Source organism: Petaurus breviceps, unplaced genomic scaffold (assembly GCF_028583685.1).
Source record: "Petaurus breviceps papuanus isolate PSGF00001 unplaced genomic scaffold, PetGlider_PUasm1.0 216, whole genome shotgun sequence".
NCBI classification, from domain to species: Eukaryota; Metazoa; Chordata; class Mammalia; order Diprotodontia; family Petauridae; genus Petaurus; species Petaurus breviceps.
The window spans coordinates 5078308-5106010 of record NW_027185867.1 but is presented as its reverse complement, the minus strand read 5'-3'; the positions used below and the strand labels follow the sequence as shown (position 1 = coordinate 5106010).

The window sequence follows — 27703 nt, the reverse complement described above, 5'->3', positions numbered from 1 at the left end:
TGCTTAAAGATAGATCTCACTTCCAGGTTTCTGCTGGGTCTGGAACAACTCTGGACAGACTGGCATTGCCATTGCTATCTCCTTGGGGAGCTTTCAGACTATCCCATCATAGAAGGAAGGCAAGCACGTGCCTTAAATAAAGACTAACATGGCTTTCCAGTGTCATCCTTAAAAATGCTTTGTCTCAATCATTACCATTCTGATTGTCACCCTCTCTTTGCTTGTGTTGCAGAGCCTAGACTTGAGGAAAAACCTCCGAGCCTTGGTGCTCCAGAGGGAACATACCTCACACAGCTACCTCATTCCAAACCACCCCTGCAGACTGACTGCATTAGGCAGAATTCACCACAGGATACAGAAACAGATGGCCCGATGGCTAAAAGTGACTCCTCTCAGTCTGGGGAAAGGGAAAACTGTAAAGCAACCAAGGGCAAAAATACATGGCCAACAGAATGCAGCTACCCCAGCCCTACTGCCCAAGGCTGTATAAGGGACCTCACAACCATAGCAGATAGAGGGGTCCTCCCTGAAAACGGAATCATTGGTGAAGTATCCCCTTGTGGCTCAGAAGAAAAGGGACTGGGTGGTAGTACCTCAGAAAAGCCAGTTTGCCCCCGGAACAAGACGTTTCAGGAAGCAGCTATTCCTTGTACAGGGCAGAATTCCAGTACTTCTCGGAACATAGATGCAAGTTTGATGGGCAGCACTGTCAACCAGTTTCCCCCTCTGTATATGCCGGGCTTAGAATATTCTAATTCAGCTACACATTACCACATCAATCCAGCTCTTCAAGGTTTTGGTCCCATGATGGGGGGGAAACAAGCCCCAGTATCACATCCACAGCATTTTCCCCCTCGTGGTTTTCAGCCTAGCAATTCCCATTCAGCTGTGTTTCCTCGATATCGTCCACACCAAGGCATCCAGTACTCTTATCAGCCACCACCTCAGCCTTCTTTCCACCACTATCAGCGAACTCCTTATTATACATGTCCACAGGGCTATTCTGACTGGCAAAGGCCTCTCCATCCCCAGGGAAGCCAGCCTGGGCACCCAGCTCACCAGGTTCCCCAACCAAGGCCACCTTTCTCAGATAAAGGGACTAATCTGCAGGGTTGTGAGGCGCTCAATGCTTCTCTAGCTTCCCCAACCCGAATTGCTGTAGTGGGTGCCAAAGTGGTACCAACAGATGGGCAGAATCTAGGGCCCAAAGAAGAAAAACTAGACGAATCCATTGAGAGGCCTGAGAGTCCCAAAGAATTTCTCGACTTGGACAACCACAATGCAGCTACTAAGCGACAAAACTGTGTGCCTGCTAATGAGTTCCTCTATGGAGCTCCTTCTCCAGCCTTGAGTTCAGGAATGAATTTTAGTTCATCTACTTTCCCACCCCACAGTATGATGTTACAATCAGGGCCTCCTTATGCATCTCAACACACAGCTGGTCATTTTCAGCCTAGGGCCTATTCGCCAGTCGCTGCCCACCCATCTCATCCAGCTGCTGGCCAGCCTAATGGCCTCCCCCAGGAGGGCCCTCTCTACCGCTGCCAGGAAGAGAACATGGGTCACTTTCAGGCCATAATGATGGAACAGAGGGGCAACGTTAGTGGAATGGGAGGACCTTTCCAGGACTTATACAGATCATCAGGGTAAGAATTGATTTCTGGAGAAAGGATGTACTTTGGAAAAGATTTGTATAATGGTCACTGACCTTACAGACTTTATCAGAAAGTTTATCTGACATGGCTAATGTATTTTTTTTTTTGCAGTGGGTAATGACTATATTTATTTGTTACAAGCCAGGTATTTTTTTTCCAAGCTTCAGAACAGCTTTTTTTTTTTTTTAATTTAAGTTGCATTGACTTTTAAAAATCAGTTTTGACTGGGATTTTCTACCTGGTTAGAGTGATCTGTTTTTATATGAATGTGACTATCTTCATTAAAAATCTGTTAATTCTGGGTGATTTTGCTAAAAGAAGCTAACAGACCACAGTTGGAGCATATTATAGCTATTGCTGTGTGACTGTTCAGTGGCTTGTGGTCTAAGACTCCTATAACTTCTGGTAGTAGGCTGGACCGTTCGGCAAAGGAATCGTGATATAGGTTTGCTTCTTTATGAATCTTGAACCCTTGACTTTTCTTTACCAGCAGTGCAAATTAACAAGAGTCATGTAGCCCACTGTATAGAATTTGAGATCTGTGGCTTTTGCCTCCCCCCCCCCACACACACACACACAAGGCGAACTATCAACTGAAAAGCCCTTAATTTCGAACTATCAACTGAAAGATGTTTAGAAAAGGAAAACAAAAGTAATTTTTATGTACATTAAGGATTTTCCATAGCAGTATCCTTCCCCATCCAGATTCAGTTCTTGAGAGCATTTTAGGCATATAAGGCTGAGACAACTAAGAGCCTTAGACTTTTTCCCTTTCTTTTATTCAACAAGCATTTATTAAATGTTTACTATGTTCCAGGCACTGTTAGGTACTAGAAATACAAAGGAAAAAAACCCCAAAGATTCACGTTCTCAAAGACCTTCCATATCTTGCTTTAGGTATGCAATTTAAGGAAAGCCTGTTTAGGGCCCATGATCACCCAGTGAGGAATATTTGAGGTCATGGTACTCGAATGGGAAGTACAAATAATTGACCCCCAAATCCAATGGGAGGTGGTTGGTTCTAAAAAATAATATCTTATTAATGTGTTTATTGGTCTTTACTATTGTGACTCTAGAATGCAAATGCATCAAACCCAGGCCCAGTCACAGTCTCCCTTTCCAAAGGCTTCAGCTTCAACAACATCAAGAAAAGAGCTTCCCCCACAAAAGCCCTCAGCCTTGCCTCTGGATCAGGTGAGAACTTGAAGTTAGGGAGAGGGAAAGGATTTGGGGGGTTTCCCCCCTTCTTGTGGAAGAAAAAAGAATATTTAAAAAATGTATCTCATGAAGCTTCTGTTCTTAAATGCCCTTCTAGGAGGCAGAATTTATGATTAAGTAGACACAGGAAAATTTGTCAAATGTGAATGATTTCCTGTTGGAAACTTGGTGAAAGTAGACATTATCTCCCAGCAAGCTCACCACCACTGATTGTAGTGGATGGCAGAAGGAAAAGGGGAAGATTTCAGAACTAGCAACTATCTGCTACTAGATGAAAGCACTTGGAGGTGTTAATTGCTCAAATGCAGTATGCTTTTCCTTTTATTGAAAGGTCTCTATCCAGTGGTTCTCACAGCATTGGCTGAAAGGGTGTAGGGTGTATAACTACAGTCCTCAGTTCTGCCTGTTTTTGTCTCTCTCTTGGGACACCTCTGTTGATGTACTTGGATGAGTATAGCTTCCTAAAAATCTTGAGGGAAGGAGATACATACAATTTTGTCTCTTCTTTTCCTCAGAGCTAGTTCAAGAAAGAAAGAGCCCCCAAGAAAACAGAAGCTGCACATGAAGACCTGGGCATAGAGAACTGGAGAGGCACAGTGATCCTTGTTCACCTTCCCCTTCCCACCCCTGACCATTCCACAGTGGAAACTTCTTACCGTCTGGCAACTACTGCCATTCCAGAGATCCCTGGGGCACAACCCTTAGATGATGAACACAAAATTGACAGTGGTCTTGGGTCAGGGATCTTCTACATGGCTGATCTGGACAGAAAAGGATGAACCATGTACACCTGGAACTATGGGTTTTTCAAGACTTGAGACTGAGGTCTCATTCAGGGAAAATTTTTAAATCAGGGGTGGGAGGGGGAGAGGTGGTGAAATGGGATGATTTGTAATTTTCATGAGCAGCTAAACTCAGGTATATATTTGGGGATGGGAGATGTAATTTACTGGTAGTATTAATATGTTTGGATCTGGGTCCAGTTTACAGAATTTACCTGTTGCCTTTTAAAATAATTTTTTTGTTGGTGGTGAATGTATTGTATATAAAATGGGAAAGGGAGGGAATTGGATGTGGGAGTCCCAACTGTAGTGGGCACGTAGCACTGGGGTGATCCTCTACTGTTTACAATCATGTCACACTGAAATCTTTCAGGAGTTGGAAGGGTCGGGAGATACATAATCATGTCATTTGTTATGGCATTCCCTGGGTAGCCCTCCACGCTTTCAGAGCCTTCCCTTTAATCAGCCCAAGAGAGCATTCCTAAGCTCCTTTCTTTACTAGATCCACTAGAGGCCACATACTTCCCGAAAGCAGACAAATAAGCTTCAGATAAGAAGCCATGTTTGCACCATATTCGCTGCTCTGTTTATCATTCTAGTGGCCCAAATCCAGGATTTAAGAAACACTACTTGATAGGCCTTCCTTTCAGTTGTCTGAAAATGGATATCAGGAATGGGGATCACTGCAATGTTTCACTCATTAGAAGACAAAACTGGATTATCCTTTAGTGATGGACCTACCAAGACTGATGTAGAAAGCTTCATTAAAGCTTCTGAGCATTTCATCATACTTTGTGGGAAGTGACTACTCAGGTTTGTACATGGTAGTATCAATAAGGAAGTTGTGTGTTTTGAATAGGAAAAATTTAGACTTACGGTTGGAATTTAGGAGTGATTCCATATATAGTTTAATTCTTCACACAAAGCAAATCACAGTAAAACCGGTCACACCCTAATTTAGGAGTTACCAAGAGCAAGGTGTTGGGGACCCTTTGCCCATCAGCGTATCAGTGGTAGGATGCAGCATTACAGTATTAAATTAATTTCATCATTTCAACCTTAGAATATGCACTCTACTAGAATTTTTGGATTTACATTGTAAATCTTGTTATACCTACACTGCCTCCCAAATTAATACCTGTATGTTTAAAATTTATGTTCTATGAAGACTAACTCTAGGGGCGAAAATGCTGAAATCAGAGTTTGGTTTTAACAGAAGAATATTTTCTACCAAAATATATTTGAGACAATATCCACTTGCACCAAATCTGAATCTTCCCGGGTCCTTATGAAAATTCTGGGGATAGTTCATTATAGCTGCCTCTTTTTCTCCAGTCTCAGAACCCATAATGTTTGTTTTTGTGGCCACATAGGACACCTGGAACCAGCTCCAGGGACAAAAGCCTAGTGAAAGGCAGTGACACTTGGGATATAGTCAAGGTTGAAAGGGAGTGGACAGATGGGAAGCCCTGAAGCTTCTTTCCCCGACTGAACTGTGTTAATCTTTGGTTTTAGTCACATTTAGAACGCATTTGAAGCACCGTCCTCATTTAATGCTTATTTGCGTTAATGCTCCACCACTGATACAATGGTCTGAACTGAAAGAGTGAGTGGGCAGTCAGGAGTGTTCTTCATGCCAGAACAGCAGGTCATATAGTGCACTTGTTTGCCTGGAAATATCCATTTGCTCTTGGGCTGCTGTGAACTGTCTTACGTGGTACTACTTTAATCTAGCAACTGAAAAGGTCTGACTATGTAGTGGTACTGGCCAGTCAAAATCCAAGGTTCTCAGCCTTCATGAAGCACTCACAGTCTCTTCCTTGAATCAAGTTTGGAATATGTAACATGAGGATCGCTTGAGTCCTACTGCTGTAGAAATGTAGCAAAAACTTCTTAAAGCTGTGTAAGGGTTCTTTGTCTCTAATGATTCTGCAAAAAGAACCCTAAGCAATAATAAGCTGAATTTCTGTATCTTTTCTTACTCTCACACATACACACACACACGCACACCTGTTCATGTCTGAGCAGTTCTCTATACAAAATGGCATGATGAGCATGTCTTCCCCCCCACATCTCTGTTAGCAGATTCTGTGAATGATACAAGGAAGAGAAATCCTAATCTCTTCTTGCAATGTGAACAGCAGACTAGTCTGAAACAAGCAATAGAAAACTGAACTACTGTATTAAGATTGTTACACTGTGAACACGGGCAGCAGTACAATAGGATGTGTTAGAACAGCCCCATTGTCGGCTCATCTGAAATGTATGTGAATAACCTGATTGTGTCCCCTTTGAGATTTTAGTTGTGTGATGGTAGGTGTTAGTTATCACATTCTGTTATCTCTGTTATCGGGTAGTTCCTGAGCTATTAGAGTTCCTTTAAGGCCATCCTTGAAGTGCAGAAACACTCATGAGCATCTTTGTTTCAAGCCACATTGAATGGCGAATTCATTTAACATGAAGTTGGCTTTGTTTCACTTAACTCGGCTTTCCTAGCACTTCTTTCGTAGTTTCTTAAGCAGATGCAATGTCTTAAAGAACTATCAAAGCTTTGACAAACGCCTCCCTTTCAGTATATCCAACTTCTCGTGACCTACCCTAGTAACTTATTGGAATCCTTCTTTCCAGATTTTTATCAAAGTGGCCGAAAATTACCCAGATAAAATTTTCCCAAGACATGAGGTATAATACCTAGGGAGGTAATTTTCACAGATTCCTACTGTGCTTTCTTTCTTGAGCAAAAAAGTAGCTGGATATGGGCACTTTTCAGAGCCCTTTTCTCACCTATCCCTTCAAATGTAAAGTAACCCTTCTAGCTTCTTGATTGTAATTGTCAACTTCCAGAGCAAACCAAGTACACATATGAAGGAGACTTGTGTTCACTCTGCACTTTTGTGAAGCATATTAAAGCCCGGGTCACTGTCCATGCCAGGACTTAATCCATAAATAAGGTTTTATATTTGAGAATAGCTTCCTTTATTAAAAGAAGGTTGTACTTGTGCTGCCTTAAAACACCTAATAATACTTTCTGTGACTTGCCAGTAGGTGCCACTGTTGTGTGGATCTTGCCTATGGTATTATTTATTATTCATGGTAATCCCTGCCTGCTTGGGGCCCCACCATGTACTTAGTGCTACACTAAAGCACATAAAATACATCCCTGTCAGAAGCCACAAGCAAGCACTCTTGTCTGGCATACTTGGTCAAACATAATTATGTTTATATCTGTAGAAGTCAATATCCAAGAATGATTCAGCATTCTGCTCAGGCCTGTAGCTTCCCTCTTTGGGGAGTGCTGGTTTGAAAATTCCCTTGATCAGCTTTTCCACACCCTCACAGTTCTGAGCCAAGTGGAATCAGAGATTATATTGACCATCCCTGTGAAAATGCCCTATAGTCTGAGGGTGGAGTCTGGGCTTTCTTTATTCCAGCATTATGCTTAGTTCAGTGCCTACTTAAGAGCCTGTCCACCCTTGCACCAATTCCTGGCAGATACTTGTGGAAGATCTCGATTCCACAATGTATATGAGCAAATCATATGCTCCAGGGCACCTTCATGTGATGCTGGGATGCAGTGCCTTCCTTGCTCTCCAGTCACCAGGAGACTCAGGGTGTATGTGTTTTCAAACCAAGCTTGTCCTAGTGAATGCTTAAAAAATAAACTTTCATGTTTTCAGTTACCGTAAACTCTGTATCCTAAACTTACTGGTCTAGTCAAGGCATCTTTGTCCAATTAAGAGAGGAATGTGGTTTGAGATTTGCTGACAGGAAAGTATAGTCTTTCTTTTACTGAGATACTGGGTTTCTCTCTGTGCCTTGAAACCTAAAGGTACATCGACTGACCCTGCCTTCCACAAAACCCACCATTGTCACTTGGGCGGAAATAGTCCTTAAATCCTTTCTTGCTGTTTCCCAGCTATCAGACTTAAATTGTGAAAACAACTTTTGCCACCAGGCCATGTGATGGAAACTTAAGCGAGCTCTTTTTACTGCTGTACTCCAGTGGACTTACTTTACTGATGTATAAAAAGACTGGGAACAAGGTGATCGTCCTGCATGTTTTTTGAAAGGTATTGGGGTGGGAACAGAGGTGAGGGCATCAAGTAAGTTACTGAAATGCTGAACTCCTTTCTCTTCATGTAGTGACCTCTTCTTTTCCCCGAGCTTGGGCTCAGGTACTCACTCTGCTGCCTTCTGCACTGTTCCTGATAGCCTGGTTCAGGATCCGCCAGCCAGCCTGTGGCACACAGTGTCAGGGATTCTTTGCTCCTTCTGCAAAAGCTGTGTGAACTTTCCTGGCCAGTACTGAAAAGGGGAATGCTATTTATTTTTATATTTGTGTATATTTTGTCTTGGTCTGCTGATTCCCTTTTACCCTGAGAGCGACACTTACCTCAATAGTTAGTTCAATACTGTGTTGAATACTTTTTTTAAAGAACTTTTTAAAAGCTTTTTGATCCTTGGAGGTCTGTAGATTTATTTCCATATGAATTGGTTATTTTGTATAAAGTACATTCTTAAAATAGCAAGGCTCTGGTGTGTATATGTTTGGGCATGGGGTTCACTTTGTCATCTGGAAAATTTTCACAAGAGTCTTAATGAAGTTGGATTAACATGTACTTGAGCATCATTGGGAAATACCTTTGTGTCTTTTTCTGTTTTATCATGGATAATGGGTTAGCCATTCAGAATGTGATAAATCTTTCCTACATCATCCAGCAGAATGTAAGAGCAAAAGAAGAATGGGGAAGCCATGTCTGAAGCCAGCTGTTCTCTGTACAAGGGTAGTATGCTGGGCCATGGCTAATTCAGGCCAGTCTAGTTATTCAATCTCGGGTTTAGAATTCATTGAGATACTTGTGAACCATTAAATGCAATAAAGATGACTTTATTAATAAGCAGTCAAGGGATATAGTTTGACCTTTCCTCATAAATTTCTAAAAATATAAAATCCCTCAGCTCTTAACCCCCCATGCCAGTTTTTATAAAAAACGAGAGACCTCTGTTTCCATTAGCTTTCTTTCTTTTCTATCATGTTTTAAAAACCTAGTGTTACAGGCAACATAATTTATTAACAAATAACATCTACAAATATTTCAACATTGTGTCAACTGTGAGAAAGATCACACCCTTTCACCAATGGCTGCAACTCATGAATCCTCCAAAATATCGGAACAACATGCCAACAGTTTTCTTGTAGGATTTTTCCGCAGAATGTGTTAAATTCAGTTTTCACAGAACAGTTCTAGATACTCTCTCAGAGATGACAAGCCTTTCATACATAGACTTATGTCTGAGATTCTTGAAAGGCAGTTAATACTGGGTGACCTGCAGATTTTTGCTGTCATTGTTAAGTTCCCAAATGTCAAGAAAAGTATTCTTTTACTCCCTTCTCAATGCCACAAATACTATATCTCAAAGACGGCAGTTAACTGTCCAAGTCTCTCATAGACATTCTTCATTAGTTAACTTAGTTTCCTCAGCAAAGAAATTCTCAACACTCTTGTCACCACAGTTAAGTATCTACTACTCACAGTGATTCCCCTCTCTTAAAGGTGAAAGTATCCAAAGTCACTATCAGGGGCTAGTTAAACTGGAATTATATAAGGAAGGAAAAAATCATGAAAGGAGAGTTCAATAAATGTCTCTAATTACACAGTAAGAAGATTTATAAACCAAGACTATTTCAATCTTTTTTTTTTTTTTTAGCATTTTGAATCATTAATCAGCCCTGAAAGCAAATAGAAATTACTTGCCCATTGTTTCCCATACAGCCGCACTGGTTACAAAATGAACTTCATTTGCAAGGGTTATTATAAATATCACCATGGAAAATTAAACAATTGGGTATTTCAAGTGCTTAATTATACCACCTCATAGGAAAAGTGCAAAAGGTAGAGGGGTTTGACTGTGCTCTAAAGAATGGGTAAATTTTGGAGCTGTGATTTTTGTTCATCCTCTGACTCCGAATTCAACATTCTTTCCACTGTGCTAAATGACTGTCCCCAGGTGTTTGTACTGGAGTCTCCAAACAAATGGTAATAGAAGAAGGCACACAGGGATATGTGGTGGCTGCTGACAACCCTTGGATATTGTTCCTAGAAATGTGTTTTGGAGGTTGAAGAGTTGTGTGATGTGGCCTCCTGTGTGGGAGGCATTGTGCTTAATCAAGCTAGGGATACACAGAATGGCAGAAGATCTTCCCTGCCTTCAAGGAGTTCAGTCTATTAATGGAAATACCATGCAAACAGCTTTGTACAAACAAGTTACATATAGGATGAAATAGAGGAATCCCAGGAGCTTGTGCGTGCTAGGTGCCTTCTGTCACCTGCCATAGAGTGTGTGAGCCCCCCATGGTTGCTTGTCATCCAGCCAATCAGGGTTAGCGGTACAAATGAAAAGGTAGGAGCCAGTTGTGCGTTACCCACTATTCTCCACGAATAGGAAGCTAGAATGAAAGAGCTCCATAGGGAAGTGCTCATTGGTCAGTCCTTCCCTATCAATGCCATTATGGCATGTGCTGTCACCTTGGTGTATGAACCCAGAAGTGATTTGGTGAAAGTAGTGTCCCTTGCAGCCATATCCCTTCCCTCCAGGGCTCAAAGCTCTTTAAGGTTTTTTTGCTGTCTGTAAATAGCTCAGAAGTAACTTGACCTAAAGGTTCACCATCTACAGCAATATCCAGTATGCATGGGGTTTGTCATGGCAACCTCTGATTGAGCCTGGGGTGGCAGCTTAAACGTACAACATAGTAAACAGTGCTCCCTCAGTGAATACCTTCCCATATAAAGTTAATTTTGCCACACTGATAAGTGAAGCTGGAGAAGTACAGAACTTGCTTTATTTGTGCCAAATCCTGTAAATCTGCACCATAAATTAATCCCTGTCTTTTGGGATTTTTGTCTCACTAACCTCTAGGCTAGTATTCCCTATTATAATCCCTGTTACCTTCTAGGGTTCAGTGCTTTACCATTTGTGTCCCATCACAGAATGTCAATAAAAGAATTGTCTTTATCTTGGGCGGCAGGTGGTGCAGTGAGTAAGAGATGGCCCTGGAGTTGGGAGGACCCGGGATTGGTTCTGGCCTCAGATATTTAACATCCATACAAAATAACTGGCCGTGTAACCTTGGGCAAGTTACTTAACTCCAATTGCTTTAAAAAAAAAAAAAAAAAAAGAATTGTCTTTATCCCAGCAAAGACCAATAATCTACTTTCTGAGGATCAGGTTGGGGTCTTCCAAAAACCTCCTAACCTAATCTAAGTCACAGGTAATAACTTCACTATTCTGAGAGTGAATTTGTGTTTTTATCCTTCTGTACTGCAAGGACTTCAACAGAGATGCATAGACTTTTTATAATCTTTTTCTCATCTAAGGTAAGGAAAGGCCTGGTATGTTATCTGGTGTTTTGGCCTTGGGTACTTGTACATCTGTCCTCAGTACTCTTATCACCAACACCTTACATTTAGCAAGACAACATTCCTACAAGTAAATAAAACTCAACTGTTCTTGGGTGATCCACAAAAATCCTGCTTTTTAAATTGTCTATAAACATTAAGCAACAGTAACTTAGTCAACAAGCATTTATTACCATTTACTATGTGCCAAAGACCATGCTAAATGCAGGACTTACGGAAAAAAGGAAAAATATGTTTAATACCCTCAAGGAGCTAGTTGGGCAGACAATGCAAACAGTTGTGCACATAAAAGATATAGACAGTCTAGGACTGGGGGGGGAGGGGGATAGGGAGTGAGGAGGAAGACTAGCAGGAAAGGCCTCTTGCAGAAGGAGGACTTCTGAGTTCAACCTTGAAGGAAGTTAGGAAGCCAAGGAGTGGAAGTGAGAAGGGAGAGCATGGCACCCCTGAGTAATAGCCAGTGAAAGGGCATAGGTCATTGAATCCATAGGAGTGGATAGAATTCCCCAAATAGTCCCTTAGTGGATGTCAGTGATCCGTGGGCATGAATGGAGTAAAAGCGCACTTGTAAAGGGCCTGCTTTTTCCTGTGTGATAGGGATGCAGGACAAGATGCCTGAATGCTATGAGTGAGATGGAACCAGAAAGACCTTTATGCAAATGGACTCAAAACAGGTGGAGTGGTGGAATTAGTAATGAGAAATGAGTGGATACCAGAAGTGGAAAATCAGGGTATTTGAGGAAATGTATGTTAAAAGTTTCTTATAATGAGGGCAGGAGATAATAGAGTTGGAGAGGAAAATGGTGAATTACAATGAATTCAATTAGAAAGGAAGGAGACTGACCTGGGGGTTGATAGACGATAGATAGCCACTAAAATCTTGATTGGGTCTTAGATGTGGGTTGAGTGAACCTCAAAGGTGGAGAAGTTGCTGAGGGATGTAGAGGGCCTGGAAGTAGCTGTGAGGGAGCCAGGAGTGAGTAAAGCAAGTCATCAATCATATCCCTAGATAATTGGGGGACTAAAGGAATAATGGCAAAAAATGTTGGATGAGATTAAGAAAGAATCAGAAAGCACTGAATATATTAAACCAGAAAAGAACAACATCCCAAAGTATGAATCTGGCTCTATCTGGCATTACGACCTGTGTCAGATTAACCTGTGCTCTCCTCTACCTCTGAGGCAATATATTCCTGGAACAGAAAGCAGAAGGGTCTCAGACATTCATGATTCAGATGATGCTGTATGAGAAAATCTGATTTTACAGCCTTCTCATCCTTATTTGTACTCTGATGATACGGTGTGAAGAGATACTTAATAGCCAGTTCACAGCCTTTCAACCAGTCTCGGGGGAATGAATTCCCAGTTGGTGGAGACAATTGCAGAGATGAGATTTGAGCTGAATCCTAAAAGAGACCAAGGAGGCCAGAAAGCAGAGATGAGAAAGAACATTCCTGGCCTGCAAGACAGTGGAAAGCATGGTATTGGGAGATGCAGTATCTTGTGTGAGGAGTAGCAAGAATGCCAGTGCCTCTGGATTATTAGGGATTCACAGAATCTCAAGAGAGAACAGGGACTCAGTGGACATTTATTTAGTCCAATGGAGCTGGGCTGTCACCAGTCATCTTGTGTCACCACTGGATTCAGATGACGCTGGAGGAGAGAGTGAGGCTGATGACTTTGCACAGCTCTGCCTCACTTAAATCCAATCCACTGGCAAGTCAAAGTGTCACCCTCATGAAGTCATTGGTCCTCCTTGAGAATGAATGAACAACAACACTCCAACAGAGACCTCAAAAAGGGTCATTCTGTTAGCATATCTGACAAGGGATTATCCATCTTTCCCTTGGAGCCTTTTAATGAGCAAGACTCCCACTATCTTATATTGAAAGTATCCTTAAACTAGCCGTGTGACCTTGGGGAAGTCACTTAACCCCAATTGCCCTCCAAAAAGCAAAAAAAGTATCCTTAATGAGAATATTAAAAGGGAATAATTTTTTCACAGATTAATTTCTACAAATGACAACCTCTTTAGAGCCACATATTTGACTTGAGAGATGTAAACAACACAAGGTTCTTCTGTGTCAATTTACTTTGATTTCTTTTTCAATGTCAAGTGAAGTCTAAAACAGGGAGATGCTTGTTTGCTGGTGTTATGGACAATGCCCTCCAGAGAGAGCAAATGGATGAAGGATTCTATGTAGAGAGTAAGGTCCTCAAAATGGTCCCGTTTGTGGATGGCATTGTGTTAATTATAACAAGCCCCATAGTACTACTGGGCTTCCTAAGTGAGAACCACAATCATTCCAAAGAGCTAGTCAAGCAATTCACACAGGAAAAAAAATTATATGGACTAGTCACATAGTAAGAGCAAAGCATGACAAGATGGACAATCAACCCTGGTCCTCATACCCATCAGTACCCTCTGGCCCTGGGGCCCCTCTAACTGAAGGTTGGAGCAGAGAGGTCACAACATCTCCACCCCAAAGTCAGCCATCTCTTCATTTCCCACCTAGCTGCATTCCTTGACTTCTTTTATCATGGACCTTCCACCTTCCCTTCCTCCATGACCCTTTTAGCTTCCTTTTGTGTATTGTCTTCTCCTGTTAGATTGTAAGCTTCTTGAGGAAAAGACTTTCTTTTTTATAGTTGTATCCCCAATGCTTAGCACCGCACCTGGGATCTTGTAAGCTCTCAATAAATATTTATTGACTCAGTGAGTGACCTAAAAGGAAGCTTCCAGCACACTAGGTAAAAATACTCTTTGGAGAAGTTACAGAAGAATGTGGACAAATATTGCACAAGATCAACACCTGGGAATGGGTTGCACTTTGCATCAATGGAAATAGCACCTATCTTGGTAAGAACAGAGCTCCATCAAAGTTGCCAAGTAGCGAAGATCATTGACATTAACACGTAATTCCCAGATTTTGTTCCCCTATTCTAGCCCAAGCTGGCGATTTTTTGTAGATAGTCACAGACAAAAGTAATTGCTGCCATTAGGACCTTGTAGTCCCTGCCCTTAAATCTCCAATACCTTTATACTGACTGCCCTTTTCTTCCTCAGATTCACTTATTGTTACCTCCCCTCCCCAAATATTTAGTGCTCAGATTCCCTTCTTTCCACAATCAAACTTTCATTCCCTGATCTAATTCAGAAGAGAGAAATTATATTATTTCACTGAGGTGTTAATAACTAATAAGGATGTTTTCATCTTAAAAGAAGCAATAACTAAGCCAAATGAATCCCTGGTTAATTTCTTTTAAACATTAAAATAGAATAATAAGGTATTAGGACTATTAGAGATCATGTGGTTACAAGCTTCTCATTGGCATGAGGAAACTGATGCCAAGAGGCTTAAAGATTTGTCCAAGGTCACATAGCTAGTTGGTAGCATTGCTGGAACTAGAACCTGAGTGTTAAAAATTTATTTGTCCACAGTGGATAGAGCACCGGCCCTGGAGTCAAGAAGACCTGAGTTCAAAACCGGCCTCAGACACTTAACACAAGACTAGCTGTGTGACCTTGGGCAAGTCACTTAACCCCAATTGCCCTCCTTCCTCCCCCCTCCAAAATAAAGCAAGAAAACAAAAAATAGGGGCGGCCAAGTGGCGCAGTGAGTAAGAGCACTGGCCCTGGCATCGGGAGACCCAGGATTGGATCTGGCGTCAGATACCTGGCACCCACACAAAATAACTGGCTGTGTAACCTTGAGCAAGTTACTTAACCCCAATTGCTTTAATAAATAAATAAATAAATGAAATAAGAGTTTATTTGTCCATTTTTACTCCACCCCTATTGCAAAAATACATTCTGTATAAACAGTTAAGCAAAACCACCTAGCATGATTGCAGCCATGTCATTGTCCCCATTCATTGCTTACCAAATATTAGCGGAAAAGAAGAACCACCACCTGAACTTTGTATCGATGTTATGCCTTGTACTTGACCGAAACTCCCACAACAAACTCGTTAGTTATCGTCTTTATTGCACTACTTTCTTCAGCTGGCATAGCTTCCTACACGGCTCATGTTTCTCTGAATTTTCCATTTTCATCATTTCAGCACACTGATCTTTCATAATTTGTTCAGTCATTGAGCATGTATTTTGCTTCTTGATTTTTGTCATTACAAATAATGTTGCTGTGAACATTTTTGTCTGTCTGGGCCCTTTGAAGTTTTCTGATGTCAACAACCTCCTTGTGAGATAGTCCCAGTTCAAGGAATCTGTTAACAGACTTACAAAGTGTTTATCAGAACCATTGAATCAATTCACGGATCTACAAGCAGGAAATTAGCATCCTGTCTTCCCACATTAAAAAAAAAAATACAAAATCTATTAAATATGTATGGAGACAAACTCCCTGCAGTTTGCAAATGTATCAAATTGGGAGGCAGAGCCTAGACTAACTTCTCCTTGGGAAGTGACTATTTGATATGAACTTTCACCGATTTCCAACTCCTCCACCTCCTCCCCCTTCAGTTTTCTCTGCCACTGTAGACCTGTGATTGTGTGGTCTGGCCTGCCCCAACAGCCTGGCTGAGATCCTCTCCCAAACTGAGACTTTGATCCAAATGGTGGTCATCCATCTGCTTTTAACCTAGGCAGGTGGGACTTGGCTCAGGTAAGTAGGTAGCCTTTTTTGGTTACTGTGGCAAACTAAACTTATCTAAAGGGAAAAGCAGCTGGCAGAGAGAGGTTTAGGGGCTGGGAATGAGAATGAGGAGGGCCTAGATGAACTCTACCCAGCCCCAATGCCCCTGAGTGAATAAGCTGCCCCAGATATGAGAGAAGAGAGGAAACCCTGTCCTTACTCCAGAAGGGACATGAAAGGGACATGTAAGCTTGCCTCCCCAGTTGCATGGAAAAGGCATCCTGTCTACAACTTGGGGTTGGGAAGAAGCTCTAGGCACCCAGTAGAAGGAAAAAAAGGAGCCAAGGTTTCTGTCTATTTGATCACATGTGCTCACGGGTACTGGGAAACAGCCTTTTAATTAAAAAAAAAAAAACGGGGCAGTATCTGAATAATGTTCCCATGAGTTTTCATTCTGAGCTCTCTTTCAGGTGGTAATAGGTAGATTTTTTTCTATTTCTATTTTACCCTCTAGTTCAAGAATTTTGGGGCAATTTTCCTTAATAGTCTATTGAAGTAATTTATTGCACAAGTCTCTAGACTCTCTTTTATCATAATTTTCTGGTAATCTGATAATTCTTATATTATCTCCTCTTGATCTGTTTTTCAGCTGTTTTTCTAATGAGATGTTTTTCATTTTCTTCTATTTTTCATTCTTTTGATTTGATTTTATTATTCCTTGATGTTTTATAAAGCCATTAGCTTTCCCTTGCCCAATTCTAATTTTTAAGGAGTTATTTTCTTTGGTAAGTTTTTGGATCTCTTTTTCCATTTGACTTTCTTTTCATGATTTTCTTGCTTTTCTTACATTACTCTTATTTTTTTCCCTCAACCTCTCTTATTCGATTTTTAAAGTTCTTTTTAAGCTATTCCAGTAACTTTTGGCCTTGTGATAATTTTATATTTTTCTTTGAAACTAGCTATCTGTAGTCTGCTTTTTTACTAATTTTTAAATGGCCTATTTCTTGGCTGTTAACTTCATGTTACAGTCAAGGGTGTGGGGGATAATGTCTCAGGCTTCAGATTTTTGGTGCTGTTGTTTTCTGAGCTCTATCTGAGGGCCTTTGACCTCTTGGTTCTTCCAATGTTCCATAATTCCAAGGCCAGGAGCATATGGAGTGTTCAAGAAAAACTAGCACCTTTGGTGTGAGGGCTTGTCAAGCGCTTCTCAAAGCTGCTCATCTACCTTTCATGTCTACCTGGCACTCAACTTTCACCTGTGGCTCTAAAAAGCTGTAGCATGCACAACAGCCACAGGAAAGTAAACTGTTGGGAGACAGGCTAAGCCAGGTTGAGGGTAACCCAACAGACCTCAAACCCATCAGTGAGTTGGGGTGGGGGGGTGTCTACCCCAAGCATATGAAGACTTCCCCTGGTGGAATTGGCAGATAAGAACAATTTGTTCCAGTGGCCATGAAGGTGGCTAAAGCAGGAGCTATGGGGCACTTAGAGCTTGGTCAGACATTGAAGATACTAAGGTCATCATCCACTGCATCCCAGACTATCACCAGTAGTCTTCAATTTTGTCTTGCCACTAGACTGATCACTCTGGAAAAGAGAATGAGGCTGACAACTTTGTGCATTTCCACCTCCCTTAAATCCAGTTTACAGGGCACAAGTCAAGACATCACCTGTGATGTCATTGGTCCTCTTTGAAAACGAAGGACAGACAACAATCTTTTAGAACAGATTTACTGGAACTTTCTCTGAGTTTGGAAAGTTATAAAATATGAATTTTTAAAATATGCCTTCAGTCTAGCTCTGAGCCCCTAAACTGGGAATGTTCAAACAATTAATCAATAGACATTTATAGGCATTGTGCAAAGTGCTGGGGATATAAAAAGAGACAAAAGAGAGTCCCTGCCTTCAAGGAGTTTAAAATCTAGTGGAGGAGACAACATGCAAACAAATACAACAAAGTGAGATATATACAGGATAAACAGGAAATAATTTTAAAAAGGGAAGACACTGGAATTAAGAGAGCTTAGAAGGCTTCCTGGAGAGGGTAAGATTTTTGCTGAGACTGAAAGGAAGACAAGGAGGTCAGTAGTATAGTGGAGAGCATTCCAAGCACCTGGGAGGGCCTGAGAAAATATTTTGAGCTCAGTTGATATATCTCTTTTGTGGGGCAGTCTTGTTTGCTAGTGTAATTACAAAAAAGTACTCTTTTTTTTATACTTTCTCTTCCCCTTCCTCTCCCCACACCCCAGGACACAAATGAATCTGTATGGTAACAATTCTTTATAGCAAGTGACAAAGCAAAATAAAACCCAAGCATCCTCTTAATAAAGATTGATAAAGCAGACTCATTTCTTCTTAGAGAGAGAATGAAAAGATGGGGGAAAGATCTTTGAAGAGAATGAGAGGGTTGAATACACAAAAACTTTAAATATTTGCTATATTTTGCCATTGTTATAAAGGATATTTATCACTTTCTCTTAATTTTTAGTAGTAGTATGGATTATTTTTATGCATTTATCTCATGTCCTACTACCTTTGTTACCTCCAACAATTTTTCTATTGGCTATTTTGGGTTTTCAAGGTATACAATCATGATGTCTGCAACTAGAGATAATTTAACTTCTGGAGTGTCAATTTTTGGTCTTTCACTGCTTTAATGTTTTAGACAGATTGTCAAGCATGCCTCTATTCTCTCAGTGGAAAGTTAGGCCACTATTGGAGCAAAAACATTACCCAGATTTTTGATAGAAACACAGTATTATTTGTTTTTGACTGTTTTTTTGTTTTGTTTTTTGCAAAGGAGGGTCAGTTTTGAGATGAGGAAGGATTGTCTGAAAATAACTGTGCTGTGGAGATAGAAGGCATTAATGAAAATCATTATTATTTTTTGCCAGGAATTAACATCAAAGTTACTGGCCTATAGTTTGCAGATTTCTCTTTCCTTTTTTGAAAAGCAGAATGACATTTGACTTCATGAGACACAGAGCACTTCTTCAGTTCTCCAGAATCTTTTAGTGACCCCAGACAATGGTTCAGCAATCACATTTGCCAGTTCTTTTAGTACATTGTAATGCAGTTCAATTGAGTTTGGTAACAAAACTGATCTAAATGTTCTTTTATTATCTCCTTGCTTATTTTTCATTTTAACTCTCCATCAAACTATTTTTTTTTTGCCTTTTCTGGTTCAAACACCATACTCCTTCAACTAGTTGAGAAAACAGAATTAAAATAAGAATCGAGTATTTCTGCCTTCTCTCTTCACCACCATAATTCCAAACAGCAGGTTCTCCATTCATTCCTTCTTTGATCCCCCATCTCTTTCCTTTGATAACTTTTTTTTTTAAGTTTTTTGCTGTCCTTAGCGTGCCTGTCACCATTATTTACATATCGTGTCAAGCTTTTGTGGTCATCTTCCATTACTTATCCCTGTTTTTAACTTCTATAGTTGGGTATCAGTGCGTCCACATCAACCTCTCTTGACAATTCCTCCCTTTCTCATCAGAATTCCTTCTCTCTGAGTCCTTAGAAATTCATTTTTCAGAGCCCCTCATCCCTGCTGGGCTGACTTCCTGTGAACAGTTTCAGGCCATGAGACCCCCAACCATGACCTAAAATGGTAACTAGAGATGTCTCTGCTGAAATTCTGCAAGGGCTCTCCTTCAGCAAAGCTGTGATGTGAACAGTCCTTCCTCTGCGTCCCCAGAGCTCCCCATTGCTCTGGCCCAAGGTCAGCCTCTGACCCTGATGCCCAGTCACAACCCCCTTCCCATCCTCACCCCCTTTCTTATCTCCCCTCCCCCGATCTCTTTTCTATGACCCCATTTAGAGGATAGGCAGAAAGTCACACAGTAAGTTAACTTATAGGAAGCTGGGAACAGCTCTCGTTGGCTAGCCCGAAGAACCACTCAAGGGTAGAATTTCTGATACCCCCACTAAAGGAGCTCCAGAGCCTGACAGCATCCATCTGTGGGTGGGAGGTCAGGGTGAGGATCCTGCTTCGGTGGGGGTGGGGGGTCAGGGGCGCAGACATGGACCCAGTCAGCTCCTTGGGCTTCACTGCTGTTTCTTCCCTCACAGCTGAAGCCCCCGGGATCCCTCCTCCTCGAGGGGTGCCCTCGGGCCCCACCCAGGGGATGGTGATGGCTCATGAAATTAGGTGTGTTGAGGTTGGTCCCCAGAGTCTGGGCTGCAGCCCCGAGGCTCCTCCACCCCCACCCCGCCACACCCAAGGGGAGGGGCATCCTGGGACTAGTGCCCCAGGGAAGCCCCGCCCCTTCCCCAGAGGCGCTGTCAGGCGCAAGGCATTGTGGGAGTGATGCAGAGCTGCTGGGAAAGTGGGGACCAAAGCTGGTGAGACTAGGGCGTCATGTGGGGAGGAGGGGTTGGGGGGGAGGAAGGAGGTATGGGGGAGGCAGCCCTATGCCCCAAGGTTGGAGGGTGGGCAGTCTTCCTCCTGGGCCACCTGCTGCGTGCCTGACCTCCCAACCCGGAAGGGCCACCAGGTGGGGAGGCTCACCCTGGAGCAGCGGGGCGTCACCCCGCCCCCACCCTTGGGGCTGATGCGGACCGGCCCCCCCCCCATCCTCTCTCTCCTTGCTCCCAGCGTCCCAGCGAAATTTATCAATGGTGGAGTGGCAGGCCTGGTGGGGGTGACCTGCGTGTTCCCCATTGACTTGGCCAAGACCAGGCTGCAGAACCAGCATGGAAAGACGGCCTACAAAGGAATGTAGGTGAAGGCTGCAGGGCTTGGCAGGTGCCGAGGGTGGGGGGAGCAACGGGGTGGGGGGGCGGAGGTGGTGGAGGAGCAGGGAGGACCCCGGCCCTCCTGCACCTGCCATCTTACTAAGGTTTGGGGCCATGATGGGACAGAGAAGAGCGCCATCCCAGCTCTAGGCTGGGGTGGCAGGGCCTTCAGACAGAAGGTGTCCCTCCCCCCTCTCTCTCTTCTAGGATAGATTGCCTGGTGAAGATTACCCGCACAGATGGCTTTTTTGGCCTGTACAGAGGTGGGCTTCCCTGGGACCCCAAGGCAGAGTGGGTGAGGGTTGTGGATTTGGCACAGGGGCTTTCAGACTCTGAGGACGTGGATGGAACCTTTGGGGTTATTCTATAACCTTTACCTCTTTCCTGGAGAGACCATGAGGTAGGGAGACAAATTATCAGCCTACCTGTGGCCCTTAAAATGGAGACCAAGCGGGGGATGTTTCATGCAGCTCGAGTTACCAGGTAGAGTCTGGGGCTGAACTGGGAGACTTTCTAGTTCTGACCCCAAACTTGTCTTTGGTCTTCATGAAAGGATAAGTAATTCCCATCTTACACAGCCCAGCTCATCTGTAGAAACTGAGGCTGAGGGGGTGAAGTGACATAAGCTGATTCCAAAGTGGTGCTGAAAATCCTTCTTAATCTAATTTTTTTTTTTGCCTTTTGGAGGGCAATTGGGGTTAAATAACTTGCCCAAGGTTACATGGTTACAGTTTTTGTGTGGGTGTTTAAGTGTCTGAGGCAGGAACCAAACTCGGGTCCTCCCAACTCCGGGCCGGCACTTTACTCACTGTGCCACCTAGCCACCCCTTAATCTATGTTATTAAGTATTAACACTGACTTTTTAAAAAATGTAATTACTAAACTTGTGCTGTCAAAAGGCTTTCTATTTTTTAAAGCCCCATATATAATTTAAGGAGTTAAAAGAGAGGGTATCATTATGGAATGAGATTGTTATTACTAATTACATGGTATTAGGATAGAGAAAAGAGATGTGATTTCACTGTTCTAGGGAATTCCCAGATGAGAAAGCTCCCATTTACCAATCAGGTCCAGCACCTTCTTTGTACACTGAGAAATGGTGTGACATGCCCAGAATCCCAAGCCAGTATGTGTCACAAATGGAACTTGAACTCAGATCTTCCTGGTTCCAAGGCCAGCTCTCTATCTAGCTTAAGGACCAGGAAGCCAAGGTTCAAGGTCAGAGGATGGGGCTGCCTCACCTTAGTATTATGAAGCTAAATTAATGTAATCTCGTAGAAAAGCTAAAAATAGGATATTGACTAGAGTTGGAGCTTAATTTTATAGGGTTTCCCAGAAACTCATCTATAGACTTTCAGTAAGGTTTTTTAAAAGCATCCCACCCAATGAAATTAGTAGTCAGTATAATCACAGGGGTGGGGAAACTGCAGCCTCAAGGCCACATGTGGCCCTCTAGGTCCTGAAGTACAGCCCTTTGACTGAATTCAAATTTCACGGAATTTACTCTAATGTTCAGAATTCAGACTCATAACCGGATCTGCCTGGCACTCGTCTCGCACCTTTCCCACCTCTTCCTGGACCTCGCTCATTTCTGATGAAGCAGCTACCCTGGATCACTGTCTGCTAACTGGAAAAATCATGCATCATAAGCTACAGTATACTTCCAGTCTCTTCAAAGTTGAAACCAAAATGGGCAGAGAATGATACCCGGGCATAAAAAAATATAAAACAAATGTCTGCAAACCCATAGCAAATTAGAGACATTCTCTGTCCTCTAGGGATTGGTTTATTTTCTAAGAGGCAGAACAGAAACAACACTGAATGAATCTGCAAATTTAAAAAATGGGTATACCAGAACTCCTCTAAACTGTTAGTTACTCCCTTTCTAAGAAGTCAAATTCACCCTGCCCACTTATCCAAGAATTCATTTTGGTAATTAGATAGGTCTCAGGAACAGATTGATTATGTATATAACCAGTTATATGCACAATGTTTTATGTATCTTGTTACGGAGTCAATTCTTTTATTTTTCTGTGTCAATCCCAGGGGCAGCAGTGAACCTAACCTTAGTCACTCCTGAGAAAGCTATCAAACTGGCAGCCAATGACTTCTTCCGAGAGAAGCTCTTAGAAGATGGGTAATGGGCAAAAGGGTGGTTTGAATAATTTCCTTTGGTGTGCATGTGTCTGTGTGTACCTAAGTTTACACACATAGCTAGGAGTTAGAGAAGTGTTGGTAGGAATTGGGAATAGGTGGAGGAGGAATGAAGTGAGAAGGCATAATTCTAGGATGACCACTAGCCTTGAAATTTTTGTAAAACAAACTGTTCTAGTGGCTTCAACTTTTATTTCAAATTCTTGTTTGTTTTTTTTTTAAGCAATTGGGGTTAAGTAACTTGCTCAAGGTTACACGGCCGGGTTTCTGGGTGGGTGCTAAATGTCTTAGCCCGGATTCGATCCCCCAGGTCATCCCAACACTGGGGCTGGTGCTCTTACTCACTGTGCTACCTGGCTGCCCCTCAAATTCTGTTGGGACCTCTCACCCCCATGGGTTGGTCTTCATTTACTTAGCTGTGAGTAGTCATTGGGAGCAGAGCAGAGTAGAAGCATCTTGGCCATTCACCTTTAATTTACCTGTTTCAAAGGGTGAGAACGTCCACCCATATATGATAAAGGAGTCTAACTGTCCATCTGGTCTCTCTGGGGCTTATGTCTGGGCTGGCCTCATAGGTCGAAAAAGAATTTGATAAGGGAGATGCTGGCTGGGTGTGGAGCTGGGGTGTGCCAGGCGGTGGTTACCTCTCCCATGGAAATGCTGAAGATACAGCTGCAGGATGCTGGACGTCTAGGTGAGGCTTGGATAGGGTAGAAGATTGACTGGGTTATTCATGTCCTTTTGGCAGGTGGAAAAGGTCTTTCAGCCCATTCGGATATGCAAAGCTAGACTCCCCACTCCTACGGAAAGTGGGCCAGAAGAAAGGAATCAGGGAGGTAGACAGGAAGGCATTTTCCTCTTTTGGGGGAGCCTGGATCCTCAAGCTAAATACTTAGTATGTCTAATTAGAATTTAACTAACTGGTGTTTTTTTTCCTCCCAGGCTGATCCAAACCAGCCTGACCTAGCACAAATCAGAAACCTGATTTAAGGCTCTGTACAATTCTAAATAAGCTGGGGAAATTCCCAGCACTTTATGACTTTGAACATTTTAGGTTATGAATACATTATTTATAAGGATCACAATAGTGATTAAATAATTTTGCTTCTGTCTACATCTTTATTCTCAAAGCTAATTCATTTGGGGCCTGGCATCTTGAATTCAAACCACCTGTGAATTACAAATTTTTTTACTAAGAAGTCATAAGACAAAACTTGAAAAGCATGGCAAAACCAGTTACCTTTATAATTTTTCTTGATGATTGCTGTGGTCATTACTGGATGTTTCTATGCATATGTATGAAATAATAAGTGTTTGTTATTAATTTATATAAGTTAATCTCAGGCCCTTCTAAGTGAACTGACTGCATCCTAGCGAATTTGTCAAACTTAAGATGGGTGAAATGTAGGTGCCATACTGGGAGCCTTCAGATTTCAAAGCAGGAGCACAATCTGAAACATAATCTGGAAAAGGTAGTACACATTGAAATCCCCTAAATTTTAGATGACAGTTCTTGTAGGTAGTAGAGTGCTGAATTGCCAGGGATAAACTATACAGATACCTCACAAGGCTGTAAGAGTGATCATAAAATTAGCATATTAATTTCAGTGGGCAAACAGTATATTAGGGGAAATTATCCAAACTACTTATATCCAAGCTGTGCTCCAAGGGCTCTAAATTATTATATGACTTAGGAATGTATCCTGGGGTGGCACTATCAATGATAATTTCCATGAAAATTTCAATTTAGTGTGCTGTTGTGACTAAAAAAGACCAACAAGCATTGCAAATGAAAGATATTAGAAACAACCCAAAGGATATGAAATATGGTATGCTTGCACCTGAAATAGTGTTTGCTACTAAAGAAAATGGAGTAGATTAAGGGAATCACTAAGTGGTCAAGGGGATAGAGGGATGGATGATTATGAGTGACTTTAAGAAACTCGACTCTTTAGCATGGAAGGATGAAGGTTGAGAGTTTTAGAATAAAAGGAAATGCTACCTAGGAAAATGTATGAAGTTATACAGGCTGAAAAAAAAGATGAACTGCATAGAAGGGGAAGTCAGGCAGGAAGGAAAAGGAAGCCTGCTTTTCCCATCTTTTCCAGTTGGTCAGCAGCACAGGACATGCACATCAGCAGCTTCCCCTGTCAGGCCCTATACCACAGACTCCACCCCTAAGCGTCCTTCTGCCAGTGTCATCGCCTGGGAACTCTTTCGTACTCGAGGCCTGACTGGCCTTTATAGGGGTTTTGGTGCTACTCTCCTAAGGTAAGAGTTGAAGTCTACTTCTAGTTTGGAACAGTCGGGCTTGATTTCCCAGCAACTGATTAGATCAGAAATCATTCAAAGGGATCTTTGGTAGGGTGTCAAGTATTTTCCTCAATTCCACTTTGGGATAGCTGTCCTTATGCTCCATTTGTTTGCTGAAGGTGGATTTTGGCAGGGCCCAAACCCCAGGGCCCCTAAGACAATTGAATTGACAGTTGCCTACTGACTGGGCCTATATATTGCTAGAATATTGGTCTTTTTAGTTTGTGGTATAAGCAATTTCTCCTCTTCTCCTACAGGGATATTCCTTTCTCCGTCATCTATTTTCCTTTTTTTGCAAACCTCAACCATCTGGGGATCAATGAAGCTACTGGGAAGGCCCCTTTTGCCCACTCATTTGCATCTGGTTGTTTAGCAGGTTCTCTGGCTGCTATTGCAGTGACACCCTTGGATGGTAAGAGTCTGGGTTAAACTGGTGGCTTAAGAGACAGGAGGAGGTCTGTTTGGGGTGAAAGCTAAGTCAACTCTAAGCTACATTTAAAAAATGTTTTTAGGGTAACAGTACTAAACAGCCTAATTCTGCAGCATCAGAGTAGGAGAAAGTTACAATAAAAACTAGAGTAATAAGAATTTAACATACATAGATGTAGTTCTTCCATACTCCATAAAAGACCACAGCAGTGCCCTACTTAGAACTGCTGGAGGGACTTGTTAGGCACTGGAATTAAGAGCTGTTTTACTTTCAGCCCATGACAGGTCCTTTCCTGCCTTGGTTTTCACCAGCTTGTTATCTCCCAATAGACTAGTCTAGGCCAGAAAAAAAATAACCTGACAGTTAAGTCTCTGGTTAAAATAATGGGTTTCTAGCAATGCCTTCTTTGGCTTTAGAGCTGTGGCTAGTTAGGTCTCTTCTAAGGAAGTGCCCTGGGCCAAGTGTCATGATTTCTTTTTCTTGTTGGAGGAAGGAGTCAGGGAAATCCAACAACTTAAGACACAGAGGCAAGATGTTTATGACTTTTTCTGCTTGTTTTAGTTTTGAAAACACGAATTCAAACTCTCAAGAAAGGTGTGGAGGACGAAGTCTATAATGGGATCATAGACTGTGCCAGGTGAGGACTGTTTTCCTTTATAAACTGACTCTGGGTTAATTCTGTAATCTGACTGTAGTTAATTTGTAAATTGTATATTATAATTGTTGCACATCTTATCCCCATTAGCTCCTACCCCCAGGGAGCTTGATAATCTGTCATTTTTTCATTGTTGTTTCCCTGGTACCTAGCACAATGCCTTGCACATAATAGGTGCTGCTTGAACATTTAACTGCCATATAGAGGATGTCTTCCTAAGAACCAGCCTAGAGACCATTCACTGCCTTGCCCTATTAAGCCTTAGCATTTATTTCCTCATTCCCTCCCACCTAAACAATGTCTTACTAAAAAATGCTGGGACCTACCCAATTCTACTTCTCCCTTCCAACTCTAGGGGAGGAAAATAACTATTTTTGCTTCCTTGTACTACTCAAGGTAGTCAAGGGATAGCTCCTTTTAGCCAATTTCCTCTGACCAGCAATTCAGGATGACATCAAGTATACAGGGTGTGACAGCTGAATCACTCATCTGCCGATATTACTCTGGTGGTAACCCAAGGGAAATTACCTATCACAAGAAACGGTGCCTACTATCGGGACAGGATTCTTTATTATGCTTGTATTAGCTTGTATTTTTGCTCTTCACCTTACCAGGATCTTCTTTCTCTCCAGGAAAATCTGGACTCACGAGGGACCTGCTGCCTTTATGAAAGGGGCTGGTTGCAGGGCTTTAGTCATAGCCCCTCTCTTTGGTATTGCCCAAGGTGTCTATTACCTCGGTATTGGGGAAACCATCTTAACAGTTTTCTTTAGATCTAGCTAAAAAAGGACTCTCCAGCAAATAGAACAATACTCTTTTTAATTTAAGAGTTGCTAAACACTGAAAAATGAACTTGGTCACATTAATTCCTAGTTATGAAGCCAGGAATTAATTTCAGAAATTGAGGAAAAGAAAAATCAGAAGCTTAAGAGATAATTATGGGAACCTGTATAACTAACTATACCAACTCCAGCCCATGGCCAGTTCAAGGATCAGGATGACTAGAGCTGATGAGCATTCTCTGGGAAAAAGTTCAGCTATATATACATGACAATCCTTAAAGCAGTCACTGAGATCAAATCTCAATACTTTTGATAATTAATGTTAGAGGTAAAAAAGATCACTTAAGATCTCATTTTATGAAAACTAGAGAGAGAACTAAACAAAGCTAGAATGAATACTGGCTGTCTTTTTTTTTTTAATCCAACAATCCTTGTATCTTATCTGAACAGAATAAACATTAAAACAAGCAATGAACAAAAAATTGTTACCAGTTTCTTTATATTATTAATTACTTTTTATCAATGAATGAGCACTGCATTGGATTTTAAGTTTTTCTACCATCAATGGGGAGATCTTGGAGAAGTCATTCAGCCTTGCTTTAGTCATAATTGTTCAGAATTCCCTAAGTCTGCTTTGAGGAAAAAAAAACTGAGCTTACAAATATTTTCATTTCCCTAAAAGAAAGGACTACAAAAGCCACGTCTTTTTTCACATATCCCAAGACTACTGTAGCAGGAGAAAGACTGTAGAGGATGGTGCTAACATGGTTACATGCTCTTGAATGCAAATCCACCATAACTCACAATTTTAGCCTAAATGGATAAAAATATTTTCCTACCAAATGTCTTAGAATCCTAAATGGGATGTACCATATTACTACAGTATATGAGATCAGAGAGTAAGACACAGATTTGTTACAGACTTAGAAAAAAAAGTTAACAGGAAATGTAATAATTT

The 27703-nt window shown here is 41.8% G+C and overlaps 2 protein-coding genes across 2 annotated transcripts in view; both read left to right on the top strand.

The window, feature by feature from the left end:
* Positions 1-8772, top strand: part of CECR2 (CECR2 histone acetyl-lysine reader) — a 164819-nt gene extending 156047 nt beyond the window's left edge. Inside the window, exons 17-19 of the mRNA XM_069094306.1 lie at positions 233-1646; positions 2732-2849; positions 3389-8772. Coding sequence (XP_068950407.1) covers positions 233-1646; positions 2732-2849; positions 3389-3394 — 1538 coding nt within the window. The 3' untranslated portion in view covers positions 3395-8772. The remainder of the gene's footprint in view (positions 1-232; positions 1647-2731; positions 2850-3388) is intronic.
* An 11455-nt stretch (positions 8773-20227) lies between these two features.
* SLC25A18 (solute carrier family 25 member 18) lies at positions 20228-26746 on the top strand. Its single transcript, XM_069094174.1, has 9 exons — positions 20228-20394; positions 20538-20674; positions 22458-22548; positions 23141-23275; positions 23974-24037; positions 24550-24836; positions 25136-25290; positions 25870-25945; positions 26596-26746. The coding sequence occupies exons 1-9, from the start codon at positions 20228-20230 to the stop codon at positions 26744-26746; spliced, it is 1263 nt and encodes a 420-aa protein (XP_068950275.1).
* The last annotated feature ends 957 nt before the right edge of the window (positions 26747-27703 follow it).